Below are 18,466 nucleotides of genomic sequence, written 5' to 3'. Positions count from 1 at the left end.
TTTATAGCACATTCATGGAGAGATCTACTATAAAAAGTTGAATTGTCCATTCAAACCCGACAATTCAAAAAAATTTAAAACTAAAATCAAACTATAAAGAATCGATTGATTATCTAGTCCCACCCCGATCGTTAGGAGACTGATTTGGAAACTCCATAGATGAGATGTGACTAGTGTGATTCATAAACAAAACAAAATAGGACACAAGAAGAATAGTTTTTGCGACATGCTTCCCCTTCCTAATTGGAACATTTGGATCTGTTCTCATGCCAAATTAACATAAGAGAAGCTTAGAATGAATTAATTGTACGAGGAGGTAGTATGGGAAATTGCAAAAAATATCTCATACGTATACCCTATTATTACTTTTGTCATGTATTTATCTCGTTAACAAAATATATCACATATGTTTACAAAAGTCATTATTTATGTCATTTGCCCGCGCGTGACATTCACACCACACGCGATCACGCGCTGCCACTCTCTGTCAAAGGATAAAAATAGCGACTTTTGCAAACATGTGGGATATATTTTGCCAGAAAAATAAATAAAGAACAAAAGTGATAATGAGGTATATGTTTGGAAAATTTTTTGCAATTTTCCCGAGAGAGTACGCTAGAGGCGGCCATCGCTGACATTAACACTGCGATATATAGCACCGGGGCACAGCTCATCCAAACTGTCGATGTTCCTGAACCCATTGTACTCTCTCAAGCACGTCCATCCTCGCCGCAATAGGAACTCGCGGAAATCATCTTCTGTGTAGAAAGTTTTGTCCTCTGTGTGCACCGATTCCTCATAGTAACATACTTTTATTGTCACCCCTGAAACAAATTTTCTATCATACAACAGATTTCCATCTCTCTCTATAATGTCAAAATAAAGCTTTTCAAGCTGCAATGTTCTCTCTACCTTCATCTACGTGAAGAGTGTAATTTCCCAGAGGCATATCCCTGTCCAGTGTTCGGACAATATTATCTTCATCTTCCAACCAAAATGCACGTCTCGTCCTCAATCGGAAAGCAGATTTGATGGCCTCCTTGATTGCTTCGGCAGTGCCATCAATTCCTATTCTCTTTGTGTAGTCCCCCAACTTGACGGTGATTATCCTTCCATCATATGTATTACTATTTTCGCCTACACAAACGGAATTAATTAGTCAATACTATCAATAAGGAGGGCCTAAACTAACATACTAGCTTTTCAATTTGCAATAAAGATCAATGCTTTTACATAATGATCTGAGAGCTAATAGAATATGCGGAGTGAACATCAAAAGCTACATCTTGTGATAAAATGATATTTCAAGGAGGCTTACCATTACCGGGTCCCTCCCTCCAGTTCCAAGGAGAAACTCCACTTGCTCCTACAGCGTCCGCTGCAGTGATGGCAAGAGGATGTCCGTCGTGATCCACACGTCTTTCTAAATTGAGTGCAGATCTTCCGTTAGCTGCATACCAACCATTTCCCATAACATATATCAGATCATTATGGCCATTGAAGTTCACATTAACACAAAACCTTCAAAACAAGTTCAAAGAGATGATGCTGCTCTACCAGGTACGCACTTAGGCTGATAGAATGTTCTTTCATTTATTTTTCTAAATAAACATACGAGGGAGAAAGAGAGATAAGGAACGCCACCAGTAATGAGCCCGAAGCCCCGAACTACTTGCAGACATAAATGAATAAAGAAAAAATATATATATACTGAAGCCCTGAACTACTGAAGCATTGCAGACATAAATGAACAATAATAATAATAAATTAAATTAAATTAAAAAAAGGCAAATAAACAGTTCAACAAAAGGACTTATTTGTCATGTTCTTGCATTTTGTACTAGTATTACATTCACATCAAGCGGCTTACAGGTATGAAAGCAACCAACTCTACTGTAATGATTAATAAAAACATCTTGTTCTATACTTAATGGTATTATAATAATAAAAAATAAAAAAATTGTAAATCTTACCCCACATTCTCAATTTTCACATTATGCTCTTCAATTCACACTTCACTTCCTTGTAACTCTCCATGTTCTTTATACTCCACAATCGAGTAACTTTTTCATGCATGTCGTTATGGAGATAGGTTACAAACCAATGCAGTAAGAGAAATTATCAACCATACAATAATGCACTAGTGAGATCAAGTTTGTTGTTCCAAAACACCCCTTAAACTTGATTCACTACTCTCTCTAAGGGTTGTCTTCAATTTTTTAAATATGTCAACCAACATTAAATGGTTGTGTAGAAATATCAGTAGCTTAATCTTGAGACTTGACAACTTCAAGCTCCACTTCTTCTTTCGTAACACATTATCTAATGAAATAGTACCTTGTATCAATAAGCTTATTCCTCTTATAAAACATTGGGTTTTTTCGCCCAAGGAAGTGGGGGCTTGTTATCAACAAAAATTGTTGTTGGTTACTCTTGTGGTAGAAGTAGTAGCTCTTTCAAAAATATTCTATGTAACACTTCGGTCAGCTCAAACCGAAGTATAACCGCCATCCCACACCGAAACTCATTCATCAACCAACGATCAATATGTTGTGGCGCTAAGGCTAAAATAACCATTACAAGCAACTAATTAGCATTGTTGTCGTTGGTAATTTTAGCGTAATTGGATTTATTCGAGACCAATGAATGTTGGGATTAAGTGAACTTCGAGATGGGATGCGTGGAGTGCGCACTTGAAGAAGCTAATTTCGACATAATTTTGACAAGTAACACAAATTCTAGGATTGATTGTTGAAACGGCCTTAGTCATGGGCATGACTAAGTCTGCCGTCTACAAGTCTGAAAGATCTGTAATTAAATGTATGAGACAAAATGTAATAGTTAACTTAGTCATGCCCATGACTAAGTCGTACGGGCTATTCTAGAATTTTCCTAGAATTATAATTTCAAAATTGTGTTTATTTATGAATTGATGTGTCTAATAATATTTAAATTATAAATTCAAACTTTTGTTTGAATTGAATCAATATATCAATTTATTTTGAATTCAAATTAATATTTGAATTGAAAGAACACACTCTTTCATTTTGAAATTTAAATTTAAATTGAACCATTCTATCGGTTCAATTTGAATGAAAGGTTACTTATGATCAATAAATAGATGGAGTGGTCCCATTTGCAGAGATGATAAAAAGAGATATCAAAACAAGAAAAACACATTCAGTGTTTTATCCCTTCATACTCATTTTATTCTCTACGTTCACCTTGTCTCAATATTTTCTACCAGAATTCGAGATTGAACTTTGTATTATCTCAATACGAATTTTGTGTAACTCTTGATAGGAATTGGGTCAAAATATCGTATTCGGAAAGTGAGCTCATCACGATATAGAGTTATATCCAGCCATTTTCGTTGTTATCCAATAAAATCCCCAACATTCGAATACGATATTTTGATGACGAACATGGCGAGCGAAACTCTGAGCGACATGTCAACCAAGTTTGGCAAGTTGACAAAGTTCGAAGGCATCTATTTCCATCGCTGGCAGAAAAAGATGCACTTCCTTCTCACAACTTTGAAGGTCATGTATGTCCTGAGCACTCCATGCCCTGAGGAAACCGAAGATAAAACTTTGGAGGCAACGCGTCACAGGAGCAAATGGGAGAATGATGACTACATTTGTCGTGGTCATATTCTCAATGCAATGTCTTATCCAATTTTTGATATTTATCAAAATATGGATTCAGCCAAGGAACTTTGGGAGGCACTCGAATCTAAATACATGGCTGAAGACGCTTCGAGCAAGAAATTCTTGGTAAGTGACTTCAACAACTATAAGATGGTTGATTCGAGGCCTGTGATTGAGCAGTACAACGAGCTCCTTCGCATCCTTGGTCAGTTCATGCAGCACGACATGAAGATGGATGAATCCATTATTGTTTCATGCATTATCAACAAGTTGACGCATGCATGGAAGGAATTTAAGCGAACGCTTAAATACAAGAAGGAAGAGTTGACACTTGTAGAATTCGGTAGCCATTTGCGTATAGAAGAATCTATAAAAGTACAAAAGGGTAGTAAAGGCAAGGATATTGCCGGACCTTCGGTAAACATGATTGAGGAACAAAAGAAAGACAAGTTCTCAAAAGAAGGCTACAGTAAAAAACGCAAATTTAATGATTTTAACAAAGGTGTCAACTAGAAAGCCAAGATGGCCTGCTGGATATGTGGAAAATCTGGGCACCTTAAACGCGACTGTCGTGTTGGAAAAGGAAGCCGATGTGCTAGCACTAGCAAAGGGGGAACGGGATCAAATGATCTTTCCCAAAACCAAGGTCTGGATTTAGTGAATATTTGTAATAATTCGATTAAACATACTATATCACTAATTTTTTAAGCACTATGTGCAGGATGACATGTTTGCTTGGTGGGTAGATTCCGGCGCCACGTCACATGTATGTAAAGATCGCTGCTGGTTCAAGGATTTTCATCCGGTGAATGATGAATCCATGTTATATATGAGGGACAATCACTATGCTCCAATTCTTGGACAAGGAAAAGTGACGCTGGAATTTAGTTCTAGGAAAAGTATTACTTTGTAATGTTTTATATGTACCTAAGTTACGTAAAAACTTAGCTTCGGGTTCTGTATTAAATAAGTCCGGTTATAAACAAGTATTTGAGTCGGACAAGTTCGTGTTATCTAAACACGGTGTATTCGAAGGATTTGGTTATTACAACCATGGTATGTTTATATTAAATTTGGTCAATATACCTTGTGTTTCTAATGCTACTTGCATGGTTTTCAATTCAAAAGATGATTCATTCATGTGGCATGCTACACTTGGACATGTGCATTATAAAAGAATGCTAGATATGTCTAAAGTGGATTTAATTCCTGCAATTGATGTTACGACAAACAAGTGTAAGATTTGTGCTTTAACGAAAACCACAAAGAAACCATTTAAAGGGATCACTCGAAAATCTGAAATTCTTGAGTTGATCCATAGTGATCTCTGCGATTTTCATTCAACACCATCATTGGGAAATAAAAAATATATTGTCACTTATATAGATGATGCAACAAGGTACTGCTACGTATATTTGTTGCATGCAAAGCATGAAGCTTTTGAAAAATTCAAGGTTTATAAAACTGAAGTTGAATTACAGCTTGGTGCGTCAATTAAAACGCTGCGTAGGGATCGAGGAGGAGAATATCTCGACTTTCCATTCTTTCAAGCTGTTGGAATAATCCATGAAACCACGGCTCCTTATACACCTCAACAAAATGGTGTAGCCGAAAGGAAAAACAGGACATTGAAAGAGATGGTAAATTCCATAATGTCTTTTTCGGGTTTGAGTGAAGGATTTTGGGGAGAAGCAACGCTAACGACCTGCTTTATATTAAATAGGATCACTAACAATCGAAACAAGTCACTCCCTATGAGCTTTGGCACAAACGGCCTAACTTAACATACATACGAATATGGGGCTGCAGAGCAATTGTTCGAGTTCCTGAACCTAAAAGAAAGACTTTAGGTGAAAAAGGAATTGACCGCATTTTTTAAGGATATGCCAAGCACTCAAAGGCATATCGGTTCTACGTCCTGGAACCAAATGATTGTCTCTGTACACTCAATCATTGAATCACGTGATGCAATCTTCGATGAAGAACGTTTCACGTCGATGCCTAAGCCTTCATCTAGTGTCAAATCCACTAGGTATGATGAGCATAAGAGTGATGAACATCTACCTCTGGACGTGACCTTTAATGAAAAGGAGGAAGAAAATCAAAATATTGATGAAAATAATCAATTGGCTGAACTTAGAAAGAAGTAAAAAGGCTGGAAAACCAAAGTCCTTTGGTACCGACTTTCAATCTTTATTTAGTTAAAGGATCCGGAAACAAGTTTGGATCTTTATATCAATATTGTCGTAATTTAGAAAAAGATCCAAAGACATATGAAGAAGCCATGAGAACTCGGGATGCTTCCTTTTGGAAGGAAGCTATTAATGATGAGATGGACTATATTTTAGAAAACAACACTTGGGTGATGACGGATTTACCTCCGGGATGCAAACCTTTGGGCTATAGATGGATTTTCAAACGGAAAATGAAATCCGATGGAACCATTGACAAATTTAAGGCTCGATTGGTCATCCAAGGATTTAGACAAAAGAAAGGTATCGATTACTTCGATACCTATGCACCGGTTGCTCGAATCACTACTATAAGATTGTTGATTGCTTTGGCTGCAATTCATAATCTTATTATCCATCAAATGGATGTTAAAACGGCATTTCTAAATGGCAATTTGGGGGAGGAAGTATACATGAAGCAACCGAAAGGTTTTGTTGAACTGGGAAACGAACATAAGGCGTGCAAGCTTGTTAAATCATTATATGGCTTGAAACATGCTCTCAAACAATGGCATCAAAAGTTTGATGAAGTTGTATTGTCAAATGGTTTTGTTTTAAACCAATCAAACAAGTGTGTATATAGTCGATTTGACAATAATGGAAGAGTCATTATTTGCTTATATGTTGATGACATGCTGATCTTCGACACAGATCAAAGCAAGATAGATGAAACCAAAATGTTTCTCGTATCTAAGTTTTCTATGAAGGACTTAGGAGCTACTAATGTGATTCTTGGAATTAAAATTATTCGAGAATCCAAGGGAATTACACTTACACAATCACAATACATTGAAAGCATTCTCAAGAAATTCAATTGTGAAAATTGTACTCCGGTTGGTACACCTTGGGATCCTAATGTGAAACTTAAGCCTAACACCGGGAAACCCATCTCCCAACTTGAATACTCGAGGGGCATAGGTAGCTTGATGTATGCTATGACATGTAGAAGGCCGGATATTGCTTATGCCGTGGGAAGATTAAGTCGATTTACTAGTAAGCCTAGTATACATCATTGGCAACCACTTAAAAGAGTATTCAAGTACTTAAAATCGACTGTAAATTAGGGCTTGTCATATGTTGGTTTTCCGTCGATTTTGGAAGGATACTCAAACGCGAGTTGGATAAGCCATGCCGAAGATTATTCTTCTACCACTGGATGGACGTTTTTGCTTAGGGGAGGTGCAATTTGTTGGGCTTCCAAGAAGCAAACGTGCATTACAAGTTCTACGATGGAATCTGAATTTGTAGCATTAGCCGCGGCTGGAAAGGAAGTTGAATGGCTTTATAACCTGGTATGTGAGATTTCATTATGGCCGAAACCGGTGCCACTCATCTCTATCCGTTGCGATAGCGCCTCAACAATGTCTAAAGCTTATAGTAAAATCTATAATGGTAAATCTCGACACATAGGTGTGAGACATAGCATGATTCGTGATTTAATCATGAATGGGTGATATCGGTTGAGTTTATTCGGTCAGACCATAATTTAGCCGACTGTTTGACAAAAGGGTTGGCGAGAGACTTAGTGCACAAGTCGTCGATTGGGATGGGATTGAAGTCCATTAAATCTTCCTAGTGTGAGACCCAATTCCCTTCTAGTATGACGCTAGAAGCTGAATTCAATGTGAAAAGCTCATATTGGGAAGATTGGATCGCATTTAATTCAAACATCCCAAGTATGCGTTCAGACCTGCAAGAACCATATCTTGATATTATATCTCTTAATAACTCCTTTGAAAAATTGCTTATGCAAGAGCGAGACTAAAGGAGCTACCTATACGAGCATGAAGTTTTGCCGCTTTAAGAAAGTTCGGACTTGCTTTCGATGAGCTCGCGAATGGATATGGACACATGGCTAGAAAAGTGTCAAGTTAGAACCAAGGGAATTGTAAATTCGTGTGTACTCTGCCTACATGTATTCAAATGAGTTGAAAGGGTTCAATCCTTAGCGACACCCTGATTCTCGAATATTTGTAACGTGTGTTGTACTAATGCGAAAATTCAATCTTCGTGACATTCTTGTTTATGCATGGATTTATTGTGTATGGTTGTGATTTAATTTGTGAATAAATCAAGGATTACACTAAAATGGGGGAGGATTGGTGGTAATTTGAGCGTAATTGATTTTATTCGAGACCAATGAATGTTGGGATTAAGTGAACTTCAGGATGGGATGCGTGGAGTGCGCACTCGAAAAAGCTAATTTCGACATAATTTTGACAAGTAACACAAATTCTAGGACTGATTATTGAAACGGCCTTAGTTATGGGTGTCAAAGAATAGCTGAGTTATAATGTAAATATGTTAGGAGAATCAATTTGTAATTCAAATATGTTAAGAGAATTAATTTGTAATCCCAAAAATTGAGGGATTTAGTCGGTCCTTAATTGAGGGAATCAGTTAGTTTGTTTCATTTTTCCTCCTTGTAATCTCCTTTTTAACTCAGTGTATTATCAATTCAAATCATAGTGGAAATACAGAATTTTCTTTCCTTTCATCTCTGATTTCTCGCATGGTATTAGAGCTCTAGGAATTTTTCTAAGGTTTTGTAGTCTTCTTCAAGCAGCCTTCATCGTTGTGTTTTGTTCCAGCCTTAATTGCTATGAATTTTTCTTCTTTCACTAAGTCATGTCTGAAACCATCATCTCCAACAATTCCAACCCTTCCGAAGAATCTAACTCTATTCAGAAAATTGGAGAACTGCAGAATATCCGGGCATCCAATAGGTTCAACTGTAAACCTCCAAGCCGGGAGTGGGGCTACCGTGGGGGCAGCAGCAAAGGCCTCAAGCGCATATGGCAGAGCAGCCCAATATTGAGGAAAATCCAGCAATAGGGGGTTCAGCAGTGAAGAAATTGAAAGATTGAGAAGTTTGTTGGGGTCTATTGAGAAGCCTTCTGGAACATGTTCAATGGCTCTTTCAGGTAAACCTGTGTGCATGAATGTCTTAGACAAATTCTATACCAACTCTTGAATCATAGACTCCGGTGCTACAGACCATATGACCCCCACATCTCAACTCTTCCACACCTATACCCCATGTCCAAGTAATAGAAAAATTGTTGTGGCCAATGGCACCTTAGCCACTGTTGCAGGGATTGGAGATATACATATCACACCTAGCCTTATCCTTAAAAATGTTCTCCATGTGCCCAAACTGTCAACAAGTCTTGTTTCCATTCAAAAGTTGACTCATGATCTTAAATGCTATGTTGTTTTTTGCTCTTTTTATTGTGTTTTTCAGTACCAGGACTCGGGGAGGAGAATTGGACTTGCTAAGGAAAGGAATGGTCTTTACCACCTTGAACCATCCAAAAAACTTAAAGTAACTTGCCTTCTTCTTTCCTTAGTTCCTCGAATAAAGATGCCATTTAGCTATATCACCTACGTCTTGGTCATCCCTCTTTTAGGATTTTAAAAATAATGTTTCCTCATTTGTTCCAAGTATTAAATATTTCTGAGTTTCATTGTGACATCTGTGAATTGGCCAAACATATCCGTGCATCTTTTCCTATTAGCAATAAAAGAAGTTCTCATCCTTTTCATTTGATTCATAGTGACATAGGGTCCTTCCACTATACCTAATGTTTCTGGGGGTCGTTGGTTTGTGTCCTTAATTGATGATTGCAATCGGGTCACATGGCTCTTTTTTCTTAAACAAAAATCTGATGTTAGCACTGGTATACCTAATTTTCAGTCAATGGTTCAAAATCAATTTGGGGTCAAAATAAAAAGCTTTAGGACAAACAATGCTAGAGATTATTTCAATCAGATTTTGTCACCTTACTTTCAATCACATGGGATTATCCATGATTCCTCATTTGTGGACACACCCCAACAAAATAGGGTAGCCGAAAGAAAGAATAGGCATTTACTCAACACCACCCGAGCCTTATTGTTTCAAGGGAATGTTCTTAAGTCCTATTGTCCTTACTGCCACATATATGATAAATAGACTTCCCTCCCATGTGTTAGAAAACAAAAGCCCCGTAGAGGCCCTTCATAGCTTCTACCCTCACTTCAGAACCTCAAATGGCCTCACTCCTAGGGTATTTGGGTGTGCCGCCTTTGTTCATGTCCACAAACAACATAGAGGGAAGCTAGACCCTAGAGCCATCAAATGTGTTTTTCTCGGTTACTCATCCACTTAAAAGGGATACAAATGTTACAACCCCTTGACCAAAGAATTTTGCATCTCTGCAGATGTCACTTTCACGGAAAAATAGCCTTTTTTCAAGTCCTCTTTTCAGGGGGAGATTTCAATGATGGAATATAGTACTTGTGAGTCCTTCGAACCACTTAAAACCCTTGACCTTCCGCATGTGCCACCCCGTAGTCACTCAGAACCAAACCCTCCTCATATTCTCGTTGAACCCGAGTCCTCTAAACCAATCACATCTGAGTCACCCGATCCTGTCACTGAACCCATATCATCTCCTTCTCCAACCAACATCACTCACAATTTTCCAAAGTTTCCTCAGGTGTATTCAAGGAGAAAGACCGTTCTTGAACTGACACAAGTCCAAGAATCCAATCCAAATTCTGAGAAAATGAAATCACGGTAAGATCAGATCCACCTTTACACACACAATCTGCTGGACAATCCACTGATTCAACTACTATTCTAGATCTTCCCATTGCTGTTAGAAAAGGAACTAGAGAATGCACTAAAGAAAAACTGAAGGAAGAGTTACTGTGTATGTCCTATGTTCCATCAGAGAGACAATTAGCCGATGTTCTAACAAAAGGGCTGAATAGTTCGAGTTTTCATGATCTTGTATCCAAGCTGGGAATGAAAGACATCTATTCCTCAACTTGAGGGGGAGTGTCAAAGAATAGCTGAGTTATAATGTAAATATGTTAGGAGAATCAATTTGTAATTCAAATATGTTAAGAGAATTAATTTGTAATCCCTTAAATTGAGGGATTTAGTCGGTCCCTTGATTGAGGGAATCAGTTAGTTTGTTTCCTTTTTCCTCTTTGTAATCTCCTTTTTAAGTCTGTGTATTATCAATTCAAATCATAGTGGAAATACAGAATTTTCTTTCCTCTCATCTCTGATTTCCCACAATGGGCATGACTAAGTCTGCCGTCTACAAGTCTAGAAGATCTGTAATTAAATGTATAAGACAGAATGTAATAGCTACCTTAGTCATGTCCATGATTAAGTGGTACGGGCTATTCTGGAATTTTTCTAGAATTTTCATTTCTAAATTGTGTTTATTTATGTTGATGTGTCTAATAATATTTAAATTATGAATTCAAACTTTTGTTTGAATTGAATTAATACATCAATTTATTTTGAATTCAAATTAATATTTGAATTGAAAGAACACACCCCTTCATTTTGAAATTTAAATTTAAATTGAACTATTCTATCTGTTCAATTTGAATGAAAGGTTACTTAAATAGATGAATTGGTCCCATTTGCAGAGATGATAAGAAGAGATATCGAAACAAGAAAAACACATGCAGTGTTTTATCCCTGCAAGAAATTATAGCCTCCATACTAATTTTATTCCCTACGTTCACCTTGTCTCGATATTTTCTACCAGAATTCGAGATTGAACTTTGTATTATCCCAATACGAATTTTGTGTAACCCTTGGTAGGAATTGGGTCAAAATATCGTATTCGAAAAATGAGCTCATCACGATACAAAGTTATATCCGGCCATTTTCGTTGTTACCCAATAAAATCCCCAACAGCCATAGTATCCTGGCGCCTTTTAGGGGGCGCCGCAAAGTCTTCGCCTCGCCTTATTACAGAAGGCTGTTTGGAGATGCTTAAGCAACACCGCGGCGACGCTAGGGCGATGCCATGGCACTGGGAAGGCTAGCCCAGAGCCTTGTAAAGCCGAACCCAAGCCCCAAAACCGCTTCGACATCAACCTTGAAACCGAACCCTTAACTTCTCATCCTCTCTCTCTCCTTTCATCTCTCCCCCTGCTCTCCTCTAGTCTAGTCGCTAATGTCCACTGCTATGTGCAGCCCCTCCCCTTCTCATCTCTCTCCCCTCTCTTCTGGTCTAGTTGCAAATAACCGCACATCACATCATGGAGTTTTTTTTCACTATTTCTTATATTTTTTAATTTGTTATCTACTTTATTGCTTTGATAGTGCTACTATTTATTATACTATTAGTATTAGTATTTTTTAGGGTAGTACATTATTATCTAGTTTTAAATTTCAAATTAATTATTTATTTTTATTTTTTAATTATTTTTTATTTTTTTGGCATGTTACTATAAAATTAATAATTATAGGCATTAATTTCTTATAACATATAATATATATAAATTTTTATACATGTGCGCCGTGTTCGCCATTTTATCGCCATGGCGGGCGCCCTGTCGCCATGGCAATTCACAGGCGCCGCACCGCAAAAGGGCGCCGTGACAACCTTGCTAATTAGATAATTAAAATTAAAGAGCACCGGCTTATCATTATATAAATAAAGTTCGAGTCAAAAGCATAAGTCGGAAATTAGTTCAAAAACCAAAGTCTATTTTTTAAAAAACGCATAGAGTTAGAAAACAGGGGCAGCAGCATGTTTCATCCTCCAGCCAGCCACCGCCCAACTGTCCTCTTCTTCTCCAGGAAATCTTTTCTTCTCCTCTTGGATTTCTCTTTTTGGATTTCTCTTTTAAAGTAAGTGAGATTAATCTTAGGTAATCAATATGTTCTAGTTTCTAAACCTATTTGTTGATTCTTGGTGGTTTCTTTGAAATTTTTTTTAAATGGGTTTGTAAAAGATTTTGAATTTTCCCATCTTTCCTTTAAGAGGTTTATTAGGATGATATTTAGGGTTTTTAGGAAAATCTTTACGGTAATTTAAGTAGGAAAGTGAATGATTTGTGAAACAGGTTAGAAACTCTAATTTTGCCCTAACCTAGTTTACGAATTTTAGGGAAATAATGTGATTATCTTAAATATTATAATTTTTGGAGTTAGATTATGCCTATTTGGATTGACATATTGTCCAAATGTTTATTTGGCAAAATAAAGTGAGATTTTATTAAACACCAAATATGACACCCCTGTACGCTTTTGTCCTCACTCACGCGCACCTTGAGAGAGTTCCGGAGGTCACCCATCCTCAAATTACTCTAAAAGCAAGCACGCTGTAGAGGATGGGTGATCCCTCGGAAGTCTCCCAGGATGCGCATGAGTGAGGATAGAAGCGCTGGAAGGACTCATGTTGACCTGTAAGGCCAGTCTAGAATCCCGACATGCCCGACTTAGCCTGACTTGCAGGCCGGGATGTCACATTCTTTGCCAAATATCATAACAAACACATCAGAATACTACAACATACTCTGCTTCACAAGTTGAACGAGTACAATCAGTTGCTTTTTAGGATTCTACGTGAAGAATTTCGCATAAAGAATGCAAATCCAATAGTACATTTTCAATCATCCCTATCTCCGCCCCACTCATTCTCAAAATAACCGACAAACTTGAAATCTTGAAGAGTTGTGGATCAATATTGTTGAAAGAGTACAAGGGGGACCGAAAATTCATGGAACAGTCCAACCGCAATAAACACACAGAATGATTTGTGGCAATACGTGGTTGTTACAGCAACAAAACAGAAGATATGAGAAAAGAAATGGAAATCACAACATTAGCAAGTTGTTTACCTGGATCGACCTATGACCTCGTCTTTAAGGATCCCAATCCCAAGCATATTCACTATATACTTCTCAAAATATAAAAGAATACATCAAAACAGCAGCCTAAATGCTTAGCTCACTCATCCTCTCTATGAACCCTTTATGCATACCACTAGCACTGTTCTACCGACTAGTTTAGAGTATAAGAACTAACCATCAATTGTGTCAAGGCCGGATCGATAGCCTTCACCAACACTCGAACTTTGATATCTAAGAGCGAGGAATGAAAATCTCACACGAAACACATTCTCCCATCTCTCTATTTTCTCTCTCATGATTTGGAAGTGAGAATCGCTTCTGCACATGCAGCTCAACCTTAAGCCACATTCTAAAACCACTTCCACAAGGCATGAGAAACTCTTTCCAAAGCTCAAGATGACACAACACACTTTGATCCATGGGAGATTGCCAAATCCCTCAAAAACATTTTTCATGCAACACAAAATACCCAAAAATGCACCTTGGTCAACTTTTAATAAAAAGCTACGTTTATAGTTTCCATTTTTGGTGGAAGCTTCTTTTCCCTCATGCACTCTTCCACGTGCATAAAACCTCTACAAAATCAATACTTTGAGTCGAATATTGTTTAGAGAGGCTGGAACTTCGATTTAGAAAAAGCCACCTTTTGCAGAAATTACCTAATGCAACATTAGAATTATATGCAAGGCTTCTTACTTATCTTAGGGACAATAGGTTATTCTCCCATTATTGTGACAACTTGGAAATAAGTGTTTTAATCCCCCTTTTTGGCATGATGGTACTTAAGAATGTCAATGCAATACAACAATTAACCATACCGAGAGAGTTTTAGGAGTTTATAGTTCATTAAATACTAAAATGCAGCCTATAAGTATTAGAAACCACAAAATGATGGAATAATGGTAAAATAAAATTTGCCAAGAGCCAAAATAGCATCAGCTCCCTATTTCATTCGCACTTCAGAGCATTGTTCCCCCCATTTCTTGAGAACAATCAGCCAAAAGGATCAATCAGCATCAAGTCCGGCTGCCACTCTTATCATTTTCTTAGAATTTTCAATCTTCACCCATAAGATCAAATACACAATACTAACTCTTATTTGTTCATATACATTCATATACATATTGAAACATCAGCACCTCAATTAAGGGTGCAAGGCCTAATAAACATCGAAGGCCCTCAGATTTCATGCTGATGGCACTACAACCATAATGGCAACAATCATAGATGTCCAAGTCACTCCACATTTGATTCTTAAAATGTTCATGTTCCTCGATTATCTACAAATTTGGTGTTAGTAGAAAAAACTTGCCAAAGATCTAACAGGCTCTGTTATAATTGATGAATCCAGTTCTAACTGACAGGCTGGATCTCGGGAAAGAGAATTGGACTAGCTGAGCAACATTGGACTCTAATACTTGAATACGTCTAATCAACCAGAATTTGGTTAATATGCCTTGTCCACATGGTCTTCTTACTCCAATAAGGATGTCATCTAGTTACATCATAGACGTCTAGGCCATGATGCTTTTTCTACATTAAAATTAATGTTCCTATATTGTTCAAAAGAGTTGGAGTTCAGTCTTTTCATTGTGATTTGTGACATTTGTAAGTATGCTAAAAATGCTCATATTCCATTTCCTATCAATAATAATAGATCATCATCTATTTATTGTTAATCCAAAGTGATATTTGGGGGCTATCCACTATTCCAAACACCTCAGGTTCTAGGTGGTTTGTCAAATTTATTAATAAATTGCACAAAAGTCTTTTATATTTATTTGTTAAAACATAAATTTGATTTCTAGCTACATTTTTCCAGTTTTCATGCAATGATTCAAAATCAATTTGGCACAACAATAAAGCACTTTCGTTCAGATAATGCTCGAGAATATTACAATCAAACATTTATTTAGTTTTTTCAAAAGGAATATGTCATACATGAATCTTGTATCACCTTCTTGAATGGTCAAGATATCCAAGTCTTTGGACTCATCAATGGCAACTACAATGTAGTTGAATTTTGAATTCAATGATCATACAATTGATCAATCTTTTTACTGCATTTTCCACGGGCTTCCAAGCATCACAAGCTCGATGGAAAACCCTCAATATGAATGCACCACATCCGAAAATTACCTCTAGTGAGGGTTGGTGATTAGAAGGGAGTGGTTGGAAAGAGAGGTTATTAGGATTCTTATGTAGGAGGTAGAAGAAAATTTTGGAGAATTTTTTTAAAACTAATATTTCATTCACATTAATAATTTACACAAATGATAGCAAACAACGTTAATTATGATGCAATGTATAAACATCTATAGTATTATATTTAATGGTATAATAAAAACAATGTATAACTCTTCCCCCACATTCCCAATTTCAGATTATGCTCTTCAATTACTGTGCTCCATTGTAACACTTCATGCTTTTTATGCTCTACAATCTCTACTTGTAAATCTCAATATATACTTCACAATCTCCACTGTGTTGCTACTCTTCATATATGCTTCTACGGATACAGGTTACAAACCAATGCACTTAGGAGATCAACATTTTTGTTCCATTGTACTACCCTTACAATTGTTTGATCTTCAATGAAAAATGAAAGGCTGAAATTGAGACTTAGAACAATATGCATAGGTGTCCTTAGTCATTTGATATCTAAATCTGAGATCATGAGCATTAACTATGTAATTCAATCTCCCTATCTTATCATTCAAACTTGGTAATATCTTTTTCATCAAGGTTGAAATCTTAGAAACTTACACCTGTGTTTCCCTTCCTAAATGATTAGACGGAAACCTGGTTTTAATTGTACAGTAAGTAGGAAAGGAATGCGTTAATGACAGCATACCTTCCACCGGTCCAAAGGCAAGACTTGCATCATCAACACCTACAACACCAAACCAGAATTTCAGATCTTCCAGCAATCTCTAAAACGGGAAACATTTAAAAAGTTACCACGTTGATAGACTGGGTGAATAGGATCGGTCATGCAACATTATGTGTTGGGAATAGCTAAAAATGAATTCAAACAATGATACAAGCTTTATACCAGCGCAGAAAAAACATGCTACTGGAATAGAATACTGGCACACGAAATAAGGTGGTGGAACACATTCAATATATCATTACTGCATAGCTAAAGCAGAACATTCTTGTAAAATAAAAACAAAGTGGAAGAAATCACCCTGACTTTTCCCTCTTGTGAATTGATTATGATTGAAAAGCACACATACCCATGATGGTATGCAAAACAATGCATCAGTATATACATGTAGCCGTGTATCTTTGACAACTCAAAGGAACAAACACCAGAAAAGGGCCAATAACAAACTCAAATGACGCAGAATCAAACCGTTTAAATCCTTCCATTAGGCCAAAAAAACATTCCTAAAGTTGAGCAGGAAAGTATCATTTCTGTAATGACAAAATACTAAACAACTAATCAACTCTACAATGGACAAGTTCATAAAATACTGATTATTTCTTATTTGCGATCCCTCCGACTACAAAAGAAAAGATAATGCTCCATTTTCTCTTATATCTTCTAAACTAAGTAAACCATTTATCATTACTCGTTCACCCTCTTCAATGTTTTACTTCTGATGCAACGATAAATAGAACTAAAAAAAAGTACATAACTAGGCAAATTACCAAAGCATGTACTCATTCCACATGAAGCAACTAATTGAGCATAGGAACAAAGTACAAAATCAGAAAAGCTGAAATCGCATAGCACAACAATGAGCATCCAAATGTTTCTAAAGGATAGGAACAGATGAACAATTGTGTTTATGGATTTGAGTAATAAGTTATTAATAAGCTCAAAATATTTCATATGCAAAGTGAAATGAACGGTAAGAAGATATCTTCTTTACCTTTATCAGCAAACTGCAAATAGGAATCAACTTTAGAGGCAGGGGTGGAATTCTTCCAGCTAGGCCCATTTTTATTCCTCTCCGTCAAAATATCCTCAATGTCCTTGTAGTAATTCATCTTGGCGGACCCGTTCCCGTTCCCATCATGATGGTTCTGCTTAGCTTTCTTGTACTCCTTCAACAAATTCCTCCACTTGTCCGTGCACATTGTTGGGGATCTATCAAACCCCTTTTCCCTCATCTTCATGGATATGTTATCCCAAAGATGCTTGTTGGACTTAGAGGTGTTGAACAGCATATCTATTTCCTTCCGAAGAGATATGAGGGCCCGGGTTTCTTCTTGAATCCACGTCTCCGCCCTTTTCTTGGGAGCAGAAGAAGACGGCGGGTTACCGCAATTATGACCGGCGGCGGTAGGGGTGGAGTCATCTCCGCCGCTAGAGGTGGCACCACTGCCATCGGTGAGCAGGAGGTGGGGCTGCAGGGGCAGCGGGATAATCATGTTGTTAGGGTGAGGAGTTTCGGGTTTGTTGCTATAGAAATCTATGGCGGCGGATTCATCTTCGTCTTCTTCTTCTTGATGGGGTTTGTCCGGCAAGAACATGACGAACTGCTTCGTGCTCTTCTCGTCTCGTCTCGTCTTGATTTATTAAACCACTCTTCCTCCTTCGAGGGTGGAGTGGACCATGGGTGGGTTTCACAAAATTTGGGGTCTCGTTGGGATATTTAGATGATGGGTCTCGAACATAGCTAAACTGGAGTACTACTTTAGAATGAAATAATTAAGGCTCTACTTATTAGACAGAAATTTTGATTATTGAAGAGTTTTGATAATAATAATAATAATTTAAATAAAATACATAAATTTGATATGATATAAATACACTAAATTAAATAATATATTATAAAATCAAGTTCAATTCCATTTTTATTTTTTTCTTATGATAAATTTCGCTCTAATTTATTTTATTTTTTTTCTTAAAAAAAAAGATATTTCATATTTGTAATGGTAAATAATTACTATCATTTTTATTTAATTTTTATTTATTTA

At 37.0% G+C, this 18,466-nt stretch overlaps 1 protein-coding gene across 1 annotated transcript; it reads right to left on the bottom strand.

The window, feature by feature from the left end:
* Nucleotides 1–16: 16 nt before the first annotated feature.
* On the bottom strand, nucleotides 17–18,152 carry LOC127241305 (trihelix transcription factor GT-4-like). The gene is made up of 5 exons (XM_051260281.1): nucleotides 17,416–18,152; nucleotides 16,389–16,427; nucleotides 1,319–1,450; nucleotides 913–1,137; nucleotides 17–824 (listed from the first exon to the last, which is right to left on the bottom strand). Exons 1-5 carry the CDS (start codon nucleotides 18,017–18,019, stop codon nucleotides 616–618), a joined length of 1,209 nt encoding a protein of 402 aa, XP_051116238.1. The 5' UTR covers nucleotides 18,020–18,152; the 3' UTR covers nucleotides 17–615.
* Between the last annotated feature and the right edge of the window lie 314 nt (nucleotides 18,153–18,466).

The sequence above is a fragment of the Andrographis paniculata genome, unplaced genomic scaffold, assembly GCF_009805555.1.
Source record: "Andrographis paniculata isolate CXL003 unplaced genomic scaffold, ASM980555v1 Contig82END, whole genome shotgun sequence".
Taxonomy (NCBI): Eukaryota; Viridiplantae; Streptophyta; class Magnoliopsida; order Lamiales; family Acanthaceae; genus Andrographis; species Andrographis paniculata.
Note: the sequence above shows the minus strand (reverse complement) of the source record. Positions and strands in the feature narration are given on the sequence as shown.

Excerpts from the sequence above, each read along its gene's own strand:
- LOC127241305 (XM_051260281.1), bottom strand. The coding sequence starts at position 18,019 with ATGTTCTTGCCGGACAAACCCCATCAAGAAGAAGAAGACGAAGATGAA. Across the intron at positions 1,451-16,388 it reads TGCCTTTGGACCGGTGGAAG|CTAACGGAAGATCTGCACTC; the intron begins GTATGCTGTCAT and ends GTTGGTATGCAG. Across the intron at positions 825-912 it reads CACTCTTCACGTAGATGAAG|GGGTGACAATAAAAGTATGT; the intron begins GTAGAGAGAACA and ends AATTTGTTTCAG.